This window comes from Quercus lobata, chromosome 9 (genome assembly GCF_001633185.2).
Source record: "Quercus lobata isolate SW786 chromosome 9, ValleyOak3.0 Primary Assembly, whole genome shotgun sequence".
Lineage (NCBI taxonomy): Eukaryota > Viridiplantae > Streptophyta > Magnoliopsida > Fagales > Fagaceae > Quercus > Quercus lobata.
Window position 1 is genome coordinate 33872547 of NC_044912.1, and position 18534 is coordinate 33891080.

The 18534-nt window shown below is 36.8% G+C and overlaps 1 protein-coding gene across 2 annotated transcripts; it reads left to right on the plus strand.

Moving 5' to 3' along the window:
* The first annotated feature begins 1595 nt into the window (after positions 1-1595).
* Positions 1596-16914, plus strand: LOC115960656 (protein CELLULOSE SYNTHASE INTERACTIVE 3). 2 transcript variants are annotated; one of them, XM_031079606.1, is made up of 9 exons: positions 1596-1750; positions 2106-2313; positions 2755-2911; positions 3235-3334; positions 3641-6710; positions 7723-10267; positions 14072-14526; positions 15982-16098; positions 16359-16914. In XM_031079606.1, the coding sequence occupies exons 4-9, from the start codon at positions 3273-3275 to the stop codon at positions 16518-16520; spliced, it is 6411 nt and encodes a 2136-aa protein (XP_030935466.1). In that variant the 5' UTR covers positions 1596-1750; positions 2106-2313; positions 2755-2911; positions 3235-3272; the 3' UTR covers positions 16521-16914. The 2 variants fall into 2 exon arrangements, with proteins under 2 accessions (XP_030935466.1, XP_030935467.1); XM_031079607.1 differs by lacking the exon at positions 2755-2911.
* Positions 16915-18534: the final 1620 nt, after the last annotated feature.

Below are 18534 nucleotides of genomic sequence, written 5' to 3' on the forward strand. Positions count from 1 at the left end.
ATTCATTATGGTTATATGTGCTTTTTTTTTTTTTAAGTATTAAAGTATTATTTAATAAAACATTTAATGAAATTTAACCATTGCTCTTAGAGTATTTATTAACAAAAGTCTTGATTTAAAGGTAATTGGAAAAGAAAATTCTATTATTAATGATTTATAAAATAAAATTAATCAGCTAGCTAATTAATTTTATTTTAAATTCAACTATAAATAGTTAGAGCGCTCTAACTATTTTATAGTTGAATTTAAAATATTTAAAAATGAAAAACAAGTGTATTTATCACATATCTATCTACCACACTTAATACATTACTTTATTTCTATTATCAAATAAAAAATAAATTACTGCATGAGTAAATTATAAATGCGGTTGAAATTGACAGTTGAAATTGGCGGTGGAGGGGAATCCATATCCAAACAAAACCACAAATGGCAGAGGATAAAACAAACATAAGGAGAAAAGAGGACTTTCCGTTTTTTTTTGGGTGAGTAAAAACGTTAAAAACTTCTTCTTCTTTTTTAAATAATTCGATTGTTGGATAAAAAGTTAATCATAAATGTTTCAGTTGGAACCGTGAACATGTTTGATAGTAGGATTTTTGTTTTTATTTTTATTTTTAAAACTTTATGAAAAAAGTTTTAAAAAAATTAAAATTGAAACTAGTTTTCAAATAATAATTTTTACATTATATATGTTTGGTTCCCATTTTTAAGAATAATTTTTAAAATATTGAAAACAAAAAATGATGTTTGGGAGACTATTTTTATTTTTGAATTTTTTTAAAAATTATAAAAAGGAACATATAGAATTTGTAGATTTTTTTTTTTTTTTTCTAATGATAAGTTTCAAATTTGGAGCATGAGATTTTTTTTGTGATAAAGATAAGTTCTTTAATTTAAGAGGTAGAAGAGTTTGAAAATTTTTGTGAGGTCTATTGTTTTTATTTTATTTACAACTATGTTATTAAAAAATATTTGTATCCTGAAAATATCCTCTCAACCATTTTCAAAATCATTTTTTAAATGAGAAAATAATGATACTTTTTTTTTAAAAATCTATATTTAAAGAACATCAATCAAACAATAAATTCAAGTGTAAGACCCATTATTTTATAATTTGCAAACAGGCCCAAAAAATACCAACAAATTGAGTTCTAATGCTTTTTATTTTTATTTTTTTATATATATAAAAGAGAGTAGTCTTCTAGCTTCTGTAAATTATTCGATTTTATATCTATATAAGATACTCTTATAATATATAGTGGTGGACGAAATTTGAGACCTTAATAGGTCATATCCCTAAATAAAAAAAAGTAAAAAATAAAAAACTTAATAGATCACAATATTAAAATATTAGAAAAAAAATGCACGAATCCCCAAAAAACAGGAATTAACTAGCGTGCAGCAGTCAGTGGCCCAATTGGGTTTCTTTTCTTCACAGCGGCCGTACTGAATCGCTTGCCCCCTTTTACATACTAATTAGCAATAAGATAAATTAAAAGATTCTCAACCCAAAAAAAAAAAAAAAAAAACTATTAAGATAAATTAAAAAAAGGTACTCCATGTAAAAAAATAAAAGAAATTAAAAACAAAAACATGCACATATGGAAAAGGAAACGAAAAGTCTCAAGACTTCACTGTCTGTCTTTCTCTCACAAAAACACAGACAATCACACACTACAGTACATACCGGTTTTACCTCCATAGACGTAACTCTCATTCGTGTCTTTCTCCGACAGTGAATTCACTGGTACTAGGATTTTTTTTTCCTTTTTTATTTTTTATTATTTGGTTTTATATCTAATTTCACAGTATATAATATGAATGGTATTTTAGAAAATGACGTTTCCCTTTGCCCTAGATTCTGTGATGCTCTCTCTGATCTGATCTCCGTACTTTTCATAAAATTTTCTTTTTTCTACTCACTATTTAATCACATTTTTATTATTTATTTATTTAATTTTTGTAATTGTTTTTTTAAAAAATTTTAAAATTTTAATTGTATTATTATTATTATATATATATATATATATATATAATGTGCGTGAAGATCTGAATTTGACTCAAAACCGTGATCCCTGTTTGTCAATGTCGGTTGTCTGCAGAGTGTGTGCTGGGTTTGATTTGGAAACTGTTTTAAGTGAAAGCTTACACTCTGTGAGCTTGTGCTTTTTACACTCTTTTTTTAGCTCAAGCTGAGAGCTTGTATGAACTCTCTGAGAAATTTGGATTGGATGGTGAGCAATTGAAGAAAGATTGGTTTTTCTGTAGTATAAAGGAGGGAGTTCTTGGGCATTTGCAGTGTTCGGCGAGGTACTTTTCTTTTTGCGCGATTTGATCTTGATGAAAGTTGTCATTTTTTTGGATATGTGCTGCTTATTGCTTATGTTTTTTTTTTTTGAAGGATTTGTTGCAAATTTAGCTACTTTTGTATCTGTTTGTTTGTTTTGAATTCTGGGTCTTGTTTAGAATTGGGTTTTGTTGTAATTTTTTAGTAGTTGCTGGGGATCAGGGATGAGCAGGGTTATAGAAAATGGATATTCTGAAGGTTGGTTAGTCTGGTTTTATGAGTGCTAAGCAAAGCTTTGGATTTGGGATGGTGCATACATTGGCTACTGTAATCATGTTGTGATACTGGGGAAAAATTAGTTGTTGCTGTTATTTTACGGAATTGGGTCTTGAAAAGCACATAGGAAATACATAGCTTGTAAGTTGGTTGGTTAGTCCTGACTTCTCTTCTCTTTTAAATGTCAGACAAAGATCAGTATGCTCAGTGGTGGTCAGGATTGGGATTTGTAGCTCTATGATAGCTCTGGGATATTTAGTTTTGAAGAATTGAGTCCATGAGCAATTGAAAATTAAAATTGTGAAAGCTGGTTTTAAGTGACATAGACTTGTCTGATACCTCTCGGTAAGTATGGTTATATCTTGAGTGCTAAGATTTCATCTTTTTAGGCATAGCATGTGAAAGTAATCTAAAGCTAAATATTGGAATTTTTTTTATTGATATATTTTGGTTTATGTATAAATCATAGATGCTTGCGCGGTTAAATTTTTATTAACTATAAAATATGCAACTATTAACCAAAGACTTTTATTTACGTACCAACACAGAGCACCTACTCTTAAAACTTTATCTTACTTTTAAAGATTTTTCTTATCAGGAGATTTATGTTGTAACCATATCCACGATTCACTAGATTAGTAGAATTGATTGGATAGTTTGATTTGCAGGTGGCTCAAGAGAGAGCTAAACTGGTGTTTTAGTGCAAATGTCAAAGTCTCCCTCCCCTGAACCACGAGATTTCCTATCTTCTTCTACTTCCCAGCCAAGGTTATCATTTTTCTCTGTATTTGATCCCTTTAATATGGTGCCCAATTTGCTGGTTTTAATGCTTTAGAAAGTAAATTTGTTATACTCCTATATTAATGATAGATTGAAAGTGAATTAAAAAAAGAAAAAAAAAAAGCTTATGAGCTTCTAACATTGAACTCATGGTAATACTTGCCATCATAATATGTATAGGATCCACTATAAAAGTTCAAATCAATGTTAGATTTATTGCTTTGCAGTGCTAAATGCTTTAATCTTTGGTATTACATTCTGGCTTTCAATACTGAACTTGATCATTACTTCCAGGGAATTAAATGGAACACCAGCAATGGATGATCCAGAAAGCACAATGGCTACTGTTGCTAATCTTGTTGAGCAACTACATGCCAACATGTCTTCACAACATGAGAAAGAACTTATTACAGCACGTTTACTAGGTATTGCTAAAGCAAGAAAGGATGCTCGGATGCTAATTGGTTCCCATGGCCAAGCAATGCCATTATTCATAAGCATTCTCAGGAGTGGCACCCCCGTGGCAAAAGTCAATGTTGCAGCAACTCTTAGTTTACTGTGCAAAGATGAAGACCTTCGATTAAAGGTGCTTCTAGGTGGGTGCATCCCACCATTACTCTCAATCTTGAAGTCTGAATCAACTAAGGCTAGGAAGGCAGCAGCAGAGGCAATATATGAAGTTTCCTCTGGTGGGCTTTCAGACGATCATGTTGGTATAAAAATATTTGTTACAGAAGGAGTTGTACCAACATTGTGGGATCAGCTCAATCCAAAGAACAAGCAGGATAAAGTGGTGGAGGGATTCATTACTGGGGCTTTGAGAAATCTTTGTGGTGATAAGGATGGTTACTGGAGAGCTACACTTGAGGCTGGAGGAGTAGATATTATTGTGGGTATTCTGTCTTCTGATAATGCTGCTTCTCAGTCCAATGCAGCTTCTCTATTGGCCCGTCTGATGTTGGCTTTCAGTGATAGCATCCCAAAAGTAATTGATTCTGGTGCTGTCAAAGCCTTGCTTCAGCTTGTAGGCCAAGAAAATGATACTTCTGTCCGTGCTAGTGCTGCTGATGCTTTAGAGGCTCTTTCTTCGAAGTCAACCAGAGCGAAGAAAGCAATTGTGGATGCTGATGGTGTTCCTGTTCTCATTGGGGCAGTAGTTGCTCCTTCTAAAGAGTGCATGCAAGGTGAGTGTGGCCAGGCTTTACAGGGTCATGCAACACAAGCTTTAGCAAATATTTGTGGCGGGATGTCTGCTTTAATACTGTATCTTGGAGATCTTTCACGGTCCCCTCGCCTAGCTGCACCAGTTGCTGATATAGTTGGAGCACTTGCCTACACTCTGATGGTCTTTGAGCACAGCTCTGATGTGGATGAGGAACCTTTTGATGTGAAGCAGATAGAAGATATTCTGGTAATTCTACTAAAGCCCCGTGATAAGAAGCTGATTCAAGAGCGTGTCCTTGAGGCTATGGCCAGCCTATATGGCAATATCTATCTCTCAAGATGGCTCAGCCATGCAGAAGCAAAGAAGGTGCTTACCGGACTTATAACAATGGCAGCTGCTGATGTGCAAGATTATTTGATATTATCTTTAACAAGCTTATGCTGTGATGGGGTAGGCATCTGGGATGCAATTGGGAAGAGAGAAGGAATTCAGTTACTGATATCGTTGCTGGGCTTATCCAGTGAGCAGCATCAAGAGTATGCTGTTCAGTTGCTTGCAATCTTGACTGAACTATTTGATGACAGCAAGTGGGCTATCACTGCTGCTGGTGGGATTCCTCCACTGGTGCAGTTGTTAGAGACAGGATCTCAGAAGGCAAAGGAGGATGCAGCACACGTTCTGTGGAACCTGTGCTGTCATAGTGAAGACATCCGTGCCTGTGTTGAAAGTGCTGGAGCCATCCCAGCATTCTTATGGCTCCTTAAAAGTGGCAGATCAAGAGGGCAAGAAGCCTCAGCTTTGGCACTGACAAAGCTTATCCGAACAGCCGATTCTGCCACAATAAATCAGTTATTGGCTTTGCTTCTAGGAGATTATCCAAGCTCAAAGGCCCATGTTATTAAAGTTTTGGGCCATGTACTCATAATGGCATCACACAAGGATCTTGTGCAGAAGGGTTCTGCAGCTAATAAAGGGCTGAGGTCTCTTGTCGAGGTTCTTAACTCAACAAATGAAGAATCTCAAGAGTATGCAGCTTCTGTCCTTGCTGATCTGTTCAGCACAAGGCAAGATATTTGTGATAGTCTTGCAACCGATGAGATTGTGCATCCTTGCATGAAGCTTTTAACTAGCAAAACTCAAGTTGTTGCAACACAGTCAGCTCGAGCATTGGGTGCTCTGTCCCGCCCAACCAAGACCAAAACTACGAACAAGATGTCTTATCTTGCTGAAGGGGATGTCATGCCTCTAATCAAGTTGGCTAAAACTTCTTCTATTGATGCTGCTGAAACTGCTGTTGCTGCACTGGCCAATCTTCTATCTGACCCCCAGATTGCTGCAGAAGCCCTGTCAGAAGATGTTGTTTCAGCTTTGACAAGAGTACTGGGAGAAGGAACCTCAGAAGGTAAGCAGAATGCTTCACGTGCACTCCATCAATTGCTGAAGCATTTCCCAGTAGGTGATGTACTGACAGGAAATGCTCAGTGCCGCTTTGCTGTTCTGGCACTTGTTGATTCCTTAAATGCAATGGATATGGATGGGGCTGATGCTGTTGATGCTTTAGATGTAATTGTACTCTTGGCTAGGACAAAACAAGGTGTGCACTTAACTTACCCTCCATGGTCTGCCCTTTCTGATGTTCCATCTCGCTTGGAGCCTCTTGTCCACTGTCTGGCTGAGGGGCCACCTCCTGTGCAAGATAAGGCAATAGAAATTTTATCTAGGCTTTGTGGGGATCAACCAGTTGTGCTGGGTGATTTGTTGGTTGCAAGATCAAGATCCATTGGTTCACTAGCTGATAGGATAATGAACTCAACCAGTTTAGAAGTGAGAGTTGGAGGGTCTGCACTGCTCATCTGTGCTGCAAAAGAACACAAACAGCAGTCAATGGATGCACTTGATGTGTCTGGGTATTTAAACCCCCTTATATGTGCTTTAGTGGAGCTGATGAAGCAAAATTCTAGCTGTTCCTCTTTAGAAATTGAAGTCAGAACTCCTAGAGGTTTTATGGAAAGAACTGCATTCCAAGAAGGAGATGAGTTTGATGTTCCTGATCCAGCCTCTATCTTGGGGGGTACTGTTGCCTTGTGGTTGCTAGCAATAATTGCTTCCTTCCATGCAAAGAATAAAGTCCTTGTTATGGAAGCTGGTGGACTTGAGGCTCTCTCTGACAAGCTTGCAAGCTACACTTCCAATCCACAGGTACATCCAAATAGATATTCTAATGGTTAAGTGTTTTTCCCTCTCTCTCTCTCTCTCTCTCTCTCGTGGGTACTGGGCCATCATTTGTTTCTCTCTTGTAGTGCTTTACCATTCTATAAATTGAGTCCTATTAGACCCATAACTAGCTAATGGTGTGGAATTAAATTTGGTATCATAAGTTGATAGGCTATGTGAAAATGTGAGGTTCAATAATACTGAATCTTACCTATACATAAAGATGGTGCTGACATTTATCTGTCCACTACCTTTATAAAGGGTCATCACTAAAGTGCTGGTCCCACCTAAGTGGGAAGGTTGGCTTGGATAAAGTCCTACTCTTAAGCATTTTTTTTGCATGAAGTAGCCACTCTCGACACTCAAACATACACACTTGCACAAGGTAGCCTGAGACCTTACCATTGCTCCAGAGAAGTGCCCTGCATGTATAATTTGAGGCCAATAGTAGAAATCTTATCACAAAACGTTACACATTCTCTCTTTTTTTCAAAGTCTACCTTATCCAAATTAGTGGCTCATCTCATGTGTTGTATGCTGAAAAGTTATTTATATGCTATATTAATTTGTTGCAACATTATTTTCAATTAAGGATTGTGTCTTAGGTGTGAATGTCAGTTTGGCATTTGATATTTTGATAGGGTAAGGAAACTGTAAAAAAGAGAATGGAGAGAGAAAAAGGGGGGGGGGGGGGGGGAAGGGGGCGCTGTTTTCAGTGTGCTTACCGAGTTTGTGTAGTTATGGAACGGAATCTTGTATTCCAATAAAAATAAAAAAAGAGATGAGTCTTGTAGTTCAAAAAAAATCGTGAAATACTGGTGTTCTCGCCAGAATAATGCATGGAAATACTCATTCACAGATTAAAAAGTATCTCTGATTTTTTGTAATAGTTCTTGTAGTTAGATTTCATAGTTGATAAACTGTTATATGTGCTTATGTTTAAGAATTGTTTGACAAGGATTTAGTGGCTGAACCAAATTACTCTATTCAATGACAGGCAGAATATGAGGATACAGAAGGTATATGGATTAGTTCCTTGCTCCTGGCTATTTTGTTCCAAGATCCAAATGTTGTTCTCTCTCCTGCAACTATGCGCATCATACCTTCACTTGCTCTTCTGCTGAGATCTGATGAAGTGATTGATAGATTCTTTGCTGCCCAGGCAATGGCCAGTCTTGTTTATAATGGTAGTAAGGGAATAATTCTCGCCATTGCAAATTCAGGTGCTGTTGCTGGGTTAATAACCCTAATTGGTTACATAGAGTCAGATATGCCGAACCTTGTTGCTTTATCAGAAGAATTTTTTCTGGCACACAACCCTGATCAAGTTGTACTGGAGCACCTTTTTGAAATTGAAGATGTAAGAGTTGGGTCCACTGCACGTAAATCTATACCCCTTTTGGTGGATCTCTTGAGACCAATACCAGATAGGCCAGGTGCCCCTCCAATAGCTGTTCAGCTCTTGACCCGTATTGCAGATGGAAGTGATACAAATAAACTAATCATGGCTGAAGCTGGAGCTCTGGATGCTCTGACAAAGTACCTGTCTTTGAGCCCTCAAGATTCAACTGAGGCCTCCATATCTGAACTACTGAGAATATTGTTTAGCAATCCTGATCTTATTCGATATGAAGCATCGGCTAGTTCCTTAAATCAACTCATAGCTGTTCTGCGTCTGGGGTCAAGAAGTGCTAGATTCAGTGCTGCAAGGGCTCTCCATGAGCTTTTTGATGCTGAGAACATCAGAGAATCTGAATTAGCCTGGCAGGCTGTTCAACCACTGGTTGACATGCTTAATGCTGCATCAGCAAGTGAGCAAGAGGCTGCTCTTGTTGCCTTGATCAAGCTGACTTCAGGAAGTTCTTCTAAAGCTGTCTGGTTGACTGATGTGGAAGGAAACCCACTGGAGAGTTTATACAAAATACTATCTTCCGCTTCATCCTTGGAATTGAAGAGAAATGCTGCACAACTATGTTGTGTTCTTTTTGGTAATACTAAATTCAGAGAAAACCCAGTTGCCTCTGAATGCATACAACCCCTTATATTGCTCATGCAATCTGATTTAAGTACATCAGTAGAATCTGGTGTTTGTGCTTTTGAAAGGTTGCTGGATGATGAACAGCAGGTGGAGCTTGCAGCAGCCTACGATGTTGTGGATCTCCTTGTTGGCTTAGTTTCTGGGACAAACCATCGGCTCATTGAGGCTAGCATCTCTGCACTCATAAAGTTGGGGAAGGACCGGACTCCACGCAAATTGGATATGGTCAAATCTGGCATTATCGATAATTGTCTTGAGCTACTACCACTTGCACCCAGTTCATTGTGCTCCTCAATTGCAGAACTTTTCCGCATTTTAACAAACAGTAATGCAATTGCTAGAAGCACCGATGCTGCAAACATAGTAGAACCCCTTTTCCTGCTTTTGCTTCGTCCAGATTTTGATTTGTGGGGACAGCACAGTTCCTTGCAAGCGCTTGTAAATATTCTGGAGAAGCCACAGAGCCTTGCTACTTTAAAACTCACTCCTAGTCAAGTCATTGAACCTCTGATTTCGTTTCTGGAATCCCCATCTCAGGCCATTCAGCAACTTGGCACAGAATTGCTCTCTCATCTTCTTGCTCAAGAACATTTTCAGCAAGATATTACAACAAAAAATGCAGTTGTGCCCCTTGTGCAGCTTGCGGGAATTGGAATATTGAACTTACAACAAACGGCAATAAGAGCACTGGAAAAAATCTCCACAAGCTGGCCAAAGGCAGTTGCTGATGCTGGAGGAGTTTTTGTGCTTGCAAAGGTTATAATTCAAGATGACCCTCAGCCACCTCATACATTGTGGGAATCTGCTGCATTGGTTCTCTCTAATGTTCTGCGTTTCAGTGCTGAGTATTACTTTAAAGTTCCTTTAATAGTTCTTGTGAAAATGTTGCACTCAACAGTGGAGAGCACTATCACAGTGGCTCTTAGTGCGTTACTTGTTCATGAAGGGAGTGAAGCTTCAAGTGCTGAACAGATTACTGAAGCTGGTGCTATAGATGCCTTAATGGTCCTTTTAAGATCTCATCAGTGTGAAGAAGAATCTGGACAGTTACTTGAAGCCCTATTTAACAATGTGAGGGTACGAGAGATGAAGGTTTCCAAATATGCAATAGCACCTTTATCGCAGTATCTGCTTGACCCACAAACCAGGTCACAGTCTGGCAAGCTTCTTGCAGCTCTCGCTCTAGGAGACCTCTCTCAGCATGAAGGACTTGCTAGAGCTAGTGATTCTGTCTCTGCATGTCGTGCATTAATAAGCTTGCTTGAAGATCAGTCGACAGAAGAAATGAAGATGGTGGCTATTTGTGCATTGCAAAACTTTGTCATGCACAGCAGAACTAATAGGCGAGCTGTTGCAGAAGCAGGTGGCATATTGGTGATTCAGGAACTATTACTCTCTCCTAATCCAGAAGTTTCCGGACAGGCAGCATTGCTGATTAAGTTTTTATTTTCTAATCACACACTTCAAGAATATGTGTCAAATGAGCTCATCAGATCTTTGACAGGTAAGTTACAATTGAAAAAGTTTAATCCTCTATTTTTCTTTCTTTTTTTTCTTAATACATGTTGATATATTGCATTAAAAAATCCAGAGAATAAACCCATTTTTTTCTTTAATCCCATATGCCCATCAAGTTATATGTGTTTATTAATCATTTCTATATTAATTAAATTCCATGATGTACATATATTTAAGTGCAGTTACAAACTCATACATGTCATCACTTTATTCAATATCATATATCCACCAAGTAAAATTTCATGCATATATTTTTTTTTTTTTGGATAAGTAATAAGATTATATTGATATAAAAAAGGAAGACCCTAGTACACAGGGAGTGAACAAGGGAAAAGAAATCAAATACAAAAATAGCAAGAGTCTAGGAAATCAATAAACGAAGGGAATGATTGTTTTTGCAAAGCAAACAACCAATCCCTTAAAGTTCTAAAAAAGATTAGCTTGAGGTCCGGAATAGATCTCTCAATATCTTCAAAACATCTACTATTTCTCTCCCTCCAAAGACACCACATTAAGCAATAAGGAATGACGAACCAAATATAACCATTTTGATGATGACCAAAGCTGCCTTGCCAACACTCTAACAGCCCCAAAACCATGTGTGGCATAACCCAAGTTACTCCAAATAGACCCAAAACCATCGACCATAGATCCATAGCACAAGGACAATGAAGGAATAGATGGTCAACCAATTCACCATTTCTCTTACACATGTAGCACCAATCCAAAATCCACACCTTCCTCTTTCGTAAATTATCAATTGTCAAACATTTCCCTAAGGCAGCAGTCCAAACAAAGAAAGCTACCCTAGAGGGAATCTTCTGCTTCCAAATACTTTTCCAAGGAAAACCAAGGAAAGTTTTGCCAACTAAAATTTTATAATAATCACTAACCCTAAAACCCTTATGTTTGCTAGGAATCCAACACATTTTATCCTCACCTAGCCCCCTTAAAGGAGAAGCATAAATGGTTTCCATGAAGTCTGACATAGCCTCTAGATCCCGATCATGCACCCCCCTAAAGAATCTCACATCCCAAAGGAGGACACCATTGGCGGACTTCCTAAGCTTAGCCACACTGGCATCCTTATTCCTACAAAATCTGAACAAGTCAGGATATCTAACAGCAAGAGAAGTCTCTCCACACCACTGGTCTTGCCAAAACTTCACTCTAAACCCATCACCAATATCATACAAAATATGGCGTGAGAAAGAAGGCCATCCCTGACTGATATTTTTCCATAAACCAACACCATAAGGGCCATACACAGATTTGGTACACTAGCCCACCACCCCCCCCCCCCCCCCCCCACTCATCCATATTTCATCTCTAACACTTGTCTCCAAAGGGCATCTTTCTCAATCCCAAATCTCCAGAGCCACTTCCCAAGTAAAGCTTCATTGAAAAGTCTTATCTTCTCTATCCCTAAGCCACCCGAAGATATAGGAGCACAAATAGTAGCCCATTTAACCAAATGAATTTTAGGATCATCTCCAAAACTGCCCCATAAGAAATTCCGCTGGAGCCTCTCAATTCGGTTAGCCACACTAGCAGGTATAGGAAATAAAGATAGAAAGTAAGTGGGTAAATTAGATAGGGTGCTTTTGATTAGGGTGACTCTACCTCCCTTGGATAAATATAAGCATTTCCAACCCGCCAATCTCCTCTCCATTTTCTCCAGAATTGGATTCCATATAGACTTATTCTTGAATTTAGCACCCAAAGGAAGACCCAGATATTTCATTGAGAAAGAACCCTGCTTGCAGCCAAGAACGACCAGGAAAAGGTCAATATTATGGACTACCCCAACCGGAACAAATTCTAACTTCCCCAGGTTAATCTTTAGACCCAGCACTGCCTCAAACCAGATAAGAATCATACGAAGAATCAAAATCTGATCTAAATCAGCCTCACAAAAAATTAGCGTGTCATGCATATTTTTAAATGCAGTTACAAAATCATATACTAAAGTTCTCATTTTCTTTAGTCAGCCTCATATATTCTTAAAGTTATACATGTTTATTCATTGTTAGTATGCATTTTAATTATCTGTTCCATTTTCTTATGGTTACTTTCCCCAGTGTTCGTATAATATTTTCTTTGATTTGACTAAGATTGTATTTAGTAGCAAATAAAAACGTACTCCCTGAAAATGTTTGTTATTTTCTGATTTTTTTAATGGTTAACTTGTTAAGAGATAAATACCCTTGACTCTAGAAAATTAAATACTAATAACCTAATTAGGTACTAAGACTTAAAATAAAGTAAAATTGACCAATAAAAATATAATTCACTATCCAAAATTAAATAAGACTAAATTAAAATATATATTTCTTTGTGTATCCTACATCACTAACAAACTAAGAGAAGCATTTATTGTGTAATCATTGGGAGCTCACGGAATTCAGCTTGGGAACTAATTTATAGAGAATCTGTCAAGGAAATTACTTGAAAGAGTAACTTCTGGAGAGGAAAGATTTCAACAAGAAAACTAGAACTTGTCTTCTTATCCTGGTAGTGGTGCTGTTCTCAAAACTGTGATTGTTAGACTAGCAGCCTTATGTTAGAACTTGCCTGGATAATTGCTCCAGAAATAAATTTTGATATCTGATAATTTGATCAACAGACGTAATTCTTAACTGGTGTTCTATGTTTAGTAGGTTAATAAATCTATTGTTCAGTAGCTTGGAATTGTGAGTTATGCTCTCTTTCCTTTGGGTTTCATGGGATATTTCTGGTTCAGTCCTTATTTTTTGGTTGGCATGGGAGAATCTATAGACGAGTCAACTGGGGTAGCTTGGCAGGCTAGTCCTTTGTGCTTGTTTTGTTGTTTCTGGCTGAAAGAGAATAGCCAAATGTTTGAGCGCGAGATACGTGTTTGGTGAAGTCTGACCCTAATTATTCTTCCTGATCTTTTTTCCTTTTTTGGATTTCTGTAAATTGTTTTCCTCAGCAGTTCTGAAGTTTGTTTTCCTCAGCATTTCTAAAGTTTATAAAAAATAAATAAATAAACCAAAAAAGATTTTGAGAGAGAGAGAGGGAGAGATTTTCTGCAACTAAGGAATGGCAAAAGAGTTGGTAAAGGCTTATTGAAATAGACAGTTGGTAAAGTGATTTAGGAGTTCTACGTGACTGATGCATGCAAATTAGAGTAAAGAACAAAGGAAACTTTTGTGTGTAAGAGTAAAGTGAAGAAACATGAACAAATTCAATCTAGTTGAGATGAGTGTAGAAGTAATGAGGTATGGAAGGGCAATGTCATTATTATAGTTGAAACCTGGCACGTCATAAGTAAAAAGTAGACAACCGGCGTAACCCATTGCACACAGACCTTTCTCCTCTAAGAGCACCAATGAGATGGAGTGCTTTGTAGTTTTGAATATGATAAAAGTTTGAAAGGAAAGCTTATCAGGGAGAGAGCAAATGGACAAAATATGTATTCTTACTGCATGTTGCAAGATTTGGCCCTTCACATCTAAATGACCTTTTGATCTTTTGAAGTTGCTATTGTTATAATTATATATAACAATTATATAAAGTAGCCCAACATGTCTTAATGTAATATTCATATCTTTATTAAAGAAACTTCTAGACAAAGATCATGAACAAAACTTTGTGAAGATAGTGGATTGGCAGAGCATATACACAGCAATCAACTTTTACCTTATTGTTATAATTTTCTTTTATGCAAGTCCTATATTCTGGTTTATTCTCTGATTGTTGAGAAGTAGGCATCCTCTTGCTTTCCTTTCCATTAAACATTGAATCCTATCATTTCATTGTTTTGCAGCTGCACTAGAAAGAGAATTGTGGTCATCTGCAACAATCAACGAAGAGGTTTTGAGAACCTTAAATATGATATTCACAAACTTTCCTAAGCTCCATATCTCTGAAGCTTCTACACTCTGCATTCCCCATTTGGTAGGAGCACTTCAATCTGGTAGTGAGGCCGCTCAGGAATCTGTATTGGACACCCTGTGCTTGTTAAAACATTCTTGGTCAAACATGCCAATAGATATTGCAAAGTCACAGGCCATGGTTGCGGCCGAAGCCATTCCCATCCTGCAAATGCTCATGAAAACCTGCCCTCCAAGTTTCCATGAGAGAGCAGACAGCCTGTTGCACTGCTTACCAGGCTGTTTGACTGTTACTATTAAGCGAGGGAACAACCTAAAGCAGGCAATGGGAGGCACAAATGCCTTTTGTCGATTGACAATAGGCAATGGTCCTCCACGACAAACCAAGGTATTTGTTCCATTGAATCAATATGTGCTAAAACAAACCATTTATTTCCATGCTTATATGCTTGGTTGAAATCATAACTTGGGCTAGGGGTGCTCAGATATTGATTCTTTACTTTTGGCAGAATGTTAGGAATGATGACTTATTGTTGCTGCTTTTTTTTTTTAATAAGTGAATCACTATTACTTTTTGTTGGATTGTTTTCATATGATGGCAAAACCCTATGTTGATTTCCATTGGAGTTGCAATCTAGTTATAAGGCAATGAAGGGTTTCAGAATATTATCTTTGAATGATTTGGGAGCACCTTGGCCTGTCACCTAACTTAGTTCTCATTGGCAATGACATTATTCCCCATCTTTTTGAAACTTTATGACAAGTAAATTTACCAATGGGCTCTAACTCAAAGTACCTCCTCTCCTTGTAAGATTTCGGTGGAGGGTGAGGTTGGGGTCTTGGATTCACCGGGTACATAAATTGCCCTTTGAATTAGTTGGCTTTAATTTTCTTGAGAAGTGCAGGAGTTGCACTTCTTATATATAATATGATATTTGTATGTGGTTAACTGAAGCTTGGGCAGGCAAGGCCCTAGCCTCTATCATGTGTCAATTGCTCTTTCTTTTTCCCTTATAAATTTGTATTAATTGCAAAATGTAGACCAATAAGTTGTATCAATTTTTTCCTCTCTCTCTCTCTCTCTCTCTCTCTCTCTCTCTCTTACACGCTCACACTCATACTATATTCCCTTTTTTCCACATGAAACCATGCATTCATGTCACTTAATAAAAATTTGCATGCTGCTTCTCATGTAAGAGCATTCTACAACTTATCAGTTTCCTTGCAAATCAAACATATACCTTTCACTCCCTTTCTCAAAAAAGACACCCTCAATTGAAGTGCATGCCCGTTTTCCTAAATCTTCTTTATCAAAAAAGATTTCATGGCATGTTATATTGATTTGAATTATTTAAAGTTTTATTGAATGTGGTGCCTGTAAATTTTTAACTTGATTATACCTAATATCATTCTCTCATAGTACATGTAAATGAAATTCATAATGACATTTCTTTATCGGATAATGCTACTTTGCACATTAGTTTTCGCACAGTTTTCTTTCTTCTTTTTTTCTGAACAGTTTAACAATAGAAATATTATGCACAATCAGCTGGGGATGATGCCTCATAAAGTAGAGATCACTAATTTGAATCTCCCATTCCCCCCCCCCCCCCCTTCACTTGGGGGCTAGAAAATACTTCACAAAAAAAAAAAAAAAAAAAAAAAAAAAAAAAAAAACCATATGATGTGAATTTTTCCCACATTGCACAATTTTAAACTCGTACTCTATAATGACACACGAGAGACCTTTTACTAATATGTTTCACATTCTATTCTATGTCATGTAATCTTTCAATCAGCCTGTAAGTACTTTCATACTAAAATGTCCTTTTGTCATTATTAGGTGGTGAGCCACAGTACCTCGCCTGAATGGAAAGAAGGGTTTACATGGGCATTTGATGTACCCCCAAAGGGACAAAAGCTCCATATCCTTTGCAAAAGCAAAAATACTTTTGGGAAGGTAATTAGATTTCCATTTACATGCTTTTAGCACTTGTCTCCTGGTTGAGAGATTCATTCACATTGCTGTCACCATGCAGTGTATGGTTGCGGTGCTCATTCTAATGAAAAATAAGTAGTTTATTATTGTAAACCTTTGCTCGTTTTGTTTCACTGTGCCCTTCATACTTTGATGTGGTGCACTGTAATTGTCCACAATGGTAGAGTACAATCCGCTTACAATGTTTTCATATTTCTGATTGAGAATGGTGGTTTTTTCAGTCAACACTGGGAAGAGTGACCATTCAAATTGACAAAGTTGTGACTGAAGGAGTATACAGCGGATTATTCAGCCTTAATCATGACAGCAACAAAGATGGCTCTTCTCGAACGCTTGAAATAGAGATTATCTGGTCCAACAGGATGTCAAATGAAGACATGTAAAGGATACAATATCTTCATATTAGCAAACACAGTAAATACTGGTGCCGCAAACTACAAAGAAAGTTGAGAAAGGTGGCATTAATGGTATCCTGATGGGGCGTGTGAAGTTAGTTTTCTTGTAATTATTGACATATTTTGCAGGTCCAGTTTTGTAGTCTGAAAGACTAAGCTGCTCGAGGTGTAAGTGTAAATTATATTTATTAATTTGTCAGGGGTGATAAGTCATAAGAGGATTGAACAGGGGTCCTATGGTACAGAGAATTTTAAAGCTGATCAGAAGTTTGTTGTACAGGTCAGTTTATAGGCACTAGCAATTTAAACAAACCAGAGAGAAATGGCATTTGAAAGTGATGGAATTGAGCTTTTTTTGCACTGAGTGGTGCCTTTGCAGTGAGATTGGGCTGTACCTAGCAACTTATCAATTATATGAAAGCCGCTATACAGAAAATGATTCCGATAAAAATCTCTCAAGTTGACACAGCTTTTTTGAAGTTTTTTTTTCCTTAATATGTTCACAATGATCAATCATGTATATATATATAATCGAAGCCTTTGAAACTCCCACAATTTTTCACGTTACCACTATTTTCTTTTTCTTTTTATTTTAAATTTTTTTTATTTTAGGTTTTATATCTTGTATATTTATTATTTCTCTTCAATGTGTAATTATCTTATCAAGTGTTACAATAGTTTAGTTTAAGTAAAATTCTATTAATTAGATATATATTTCAAGAGCTTGAAAATTCTTATGTTTCCACAATTTTTCAAGTCACCACTATTTTCTTTTTCTTTTTTATTTTAGGTTCTATATCTTATATACTTATAATTTCTCTTCAACATGTAATTATCTTATCAAAGTAAAACTCTATTAGTTAGATATATGTTTCAAGAGCTTGAAAATTCTACTGCTCCCACAACTTTTCACGTCACTACTATTTTCTTTTTCTTTTTATTTTAGGTATTATATCTTATATATTTATTATTTCTCTTCAATGTGTAATTATCTTATCAAGTGTTTCAATAATTTAATTTAAGTAAAACTTTATTAGATATATGTTTCAAGAGCTTGAAAATTCCACTTCAACTAAAATTTTATAACAAAAATTTCAACAAATATAAACCCCTGCCAAGGTCGAAACACTTCATACTCACTAAAATTTTCACAAAGAAAACACAGCAAATTGAAGCCATGGTAAGAAGCATGAAGGCTAAGAAGAAACAGAGAATTGAAAGAGATGATGACAAGGACAAAGACGACATAATAAGCAGTCTATTGGACAGTCTCCTTACTGGCATCCTCTCATATCTCCCAATACGAGACTGTTGCAACAAGCGTTTTGTCCAGCAGGTGGAGGCCTCTCTGGGCTCTTATTTATGTTAAACCCATTCTCAGTTATTCATGGAGAGCCAGGCTTCTGTTGCATTTTTGAGGGGTAAAACTCCACTGACCCAGTCCCATTTTAACCTCTAAGTGCATCCATTCAATCCTGTAATCATAAATTGGTATACTGTTAATTTGCTGTTAATTTTTTTTAACCTCTTCCGATGAACATTGGCACCGTTCTCTACTCCAGCTTTTGAAAATCGTTTATGGAGACCCATTTAGTCCTCCTATTCAAGACTGATAAATATATTATCAGATTTCTACGCCAATTCCTAATAGTGTTCCTGACCCTCCAGCCCCTTTTTGAGTGTCTTGAGAAGATTTGTGAATTAAATGTGACAAAATTCCAATACAATTCTTTGGGTACAATATTTTTTCCTTAATTAAATTTAAACACTAGACCTGAAATTTCCGGACAAAACCCTTGCTTCTCACCCCCACCCCCGCCCCACCCTAAAAACCCAAAAAACAAAAGAAAAACAAAAGGGCATTACCATAATTTCAAAAGCTTGCTCATGGGCTTGAAGCCTTGAATGGATTGCATGAATTATGAAGAGTGCAGGTAGCAGCCACATGATTCATTCAGACGGAAAAGAAGCAGTTGTATGAGATTACGGTCGCTCCCTGAGA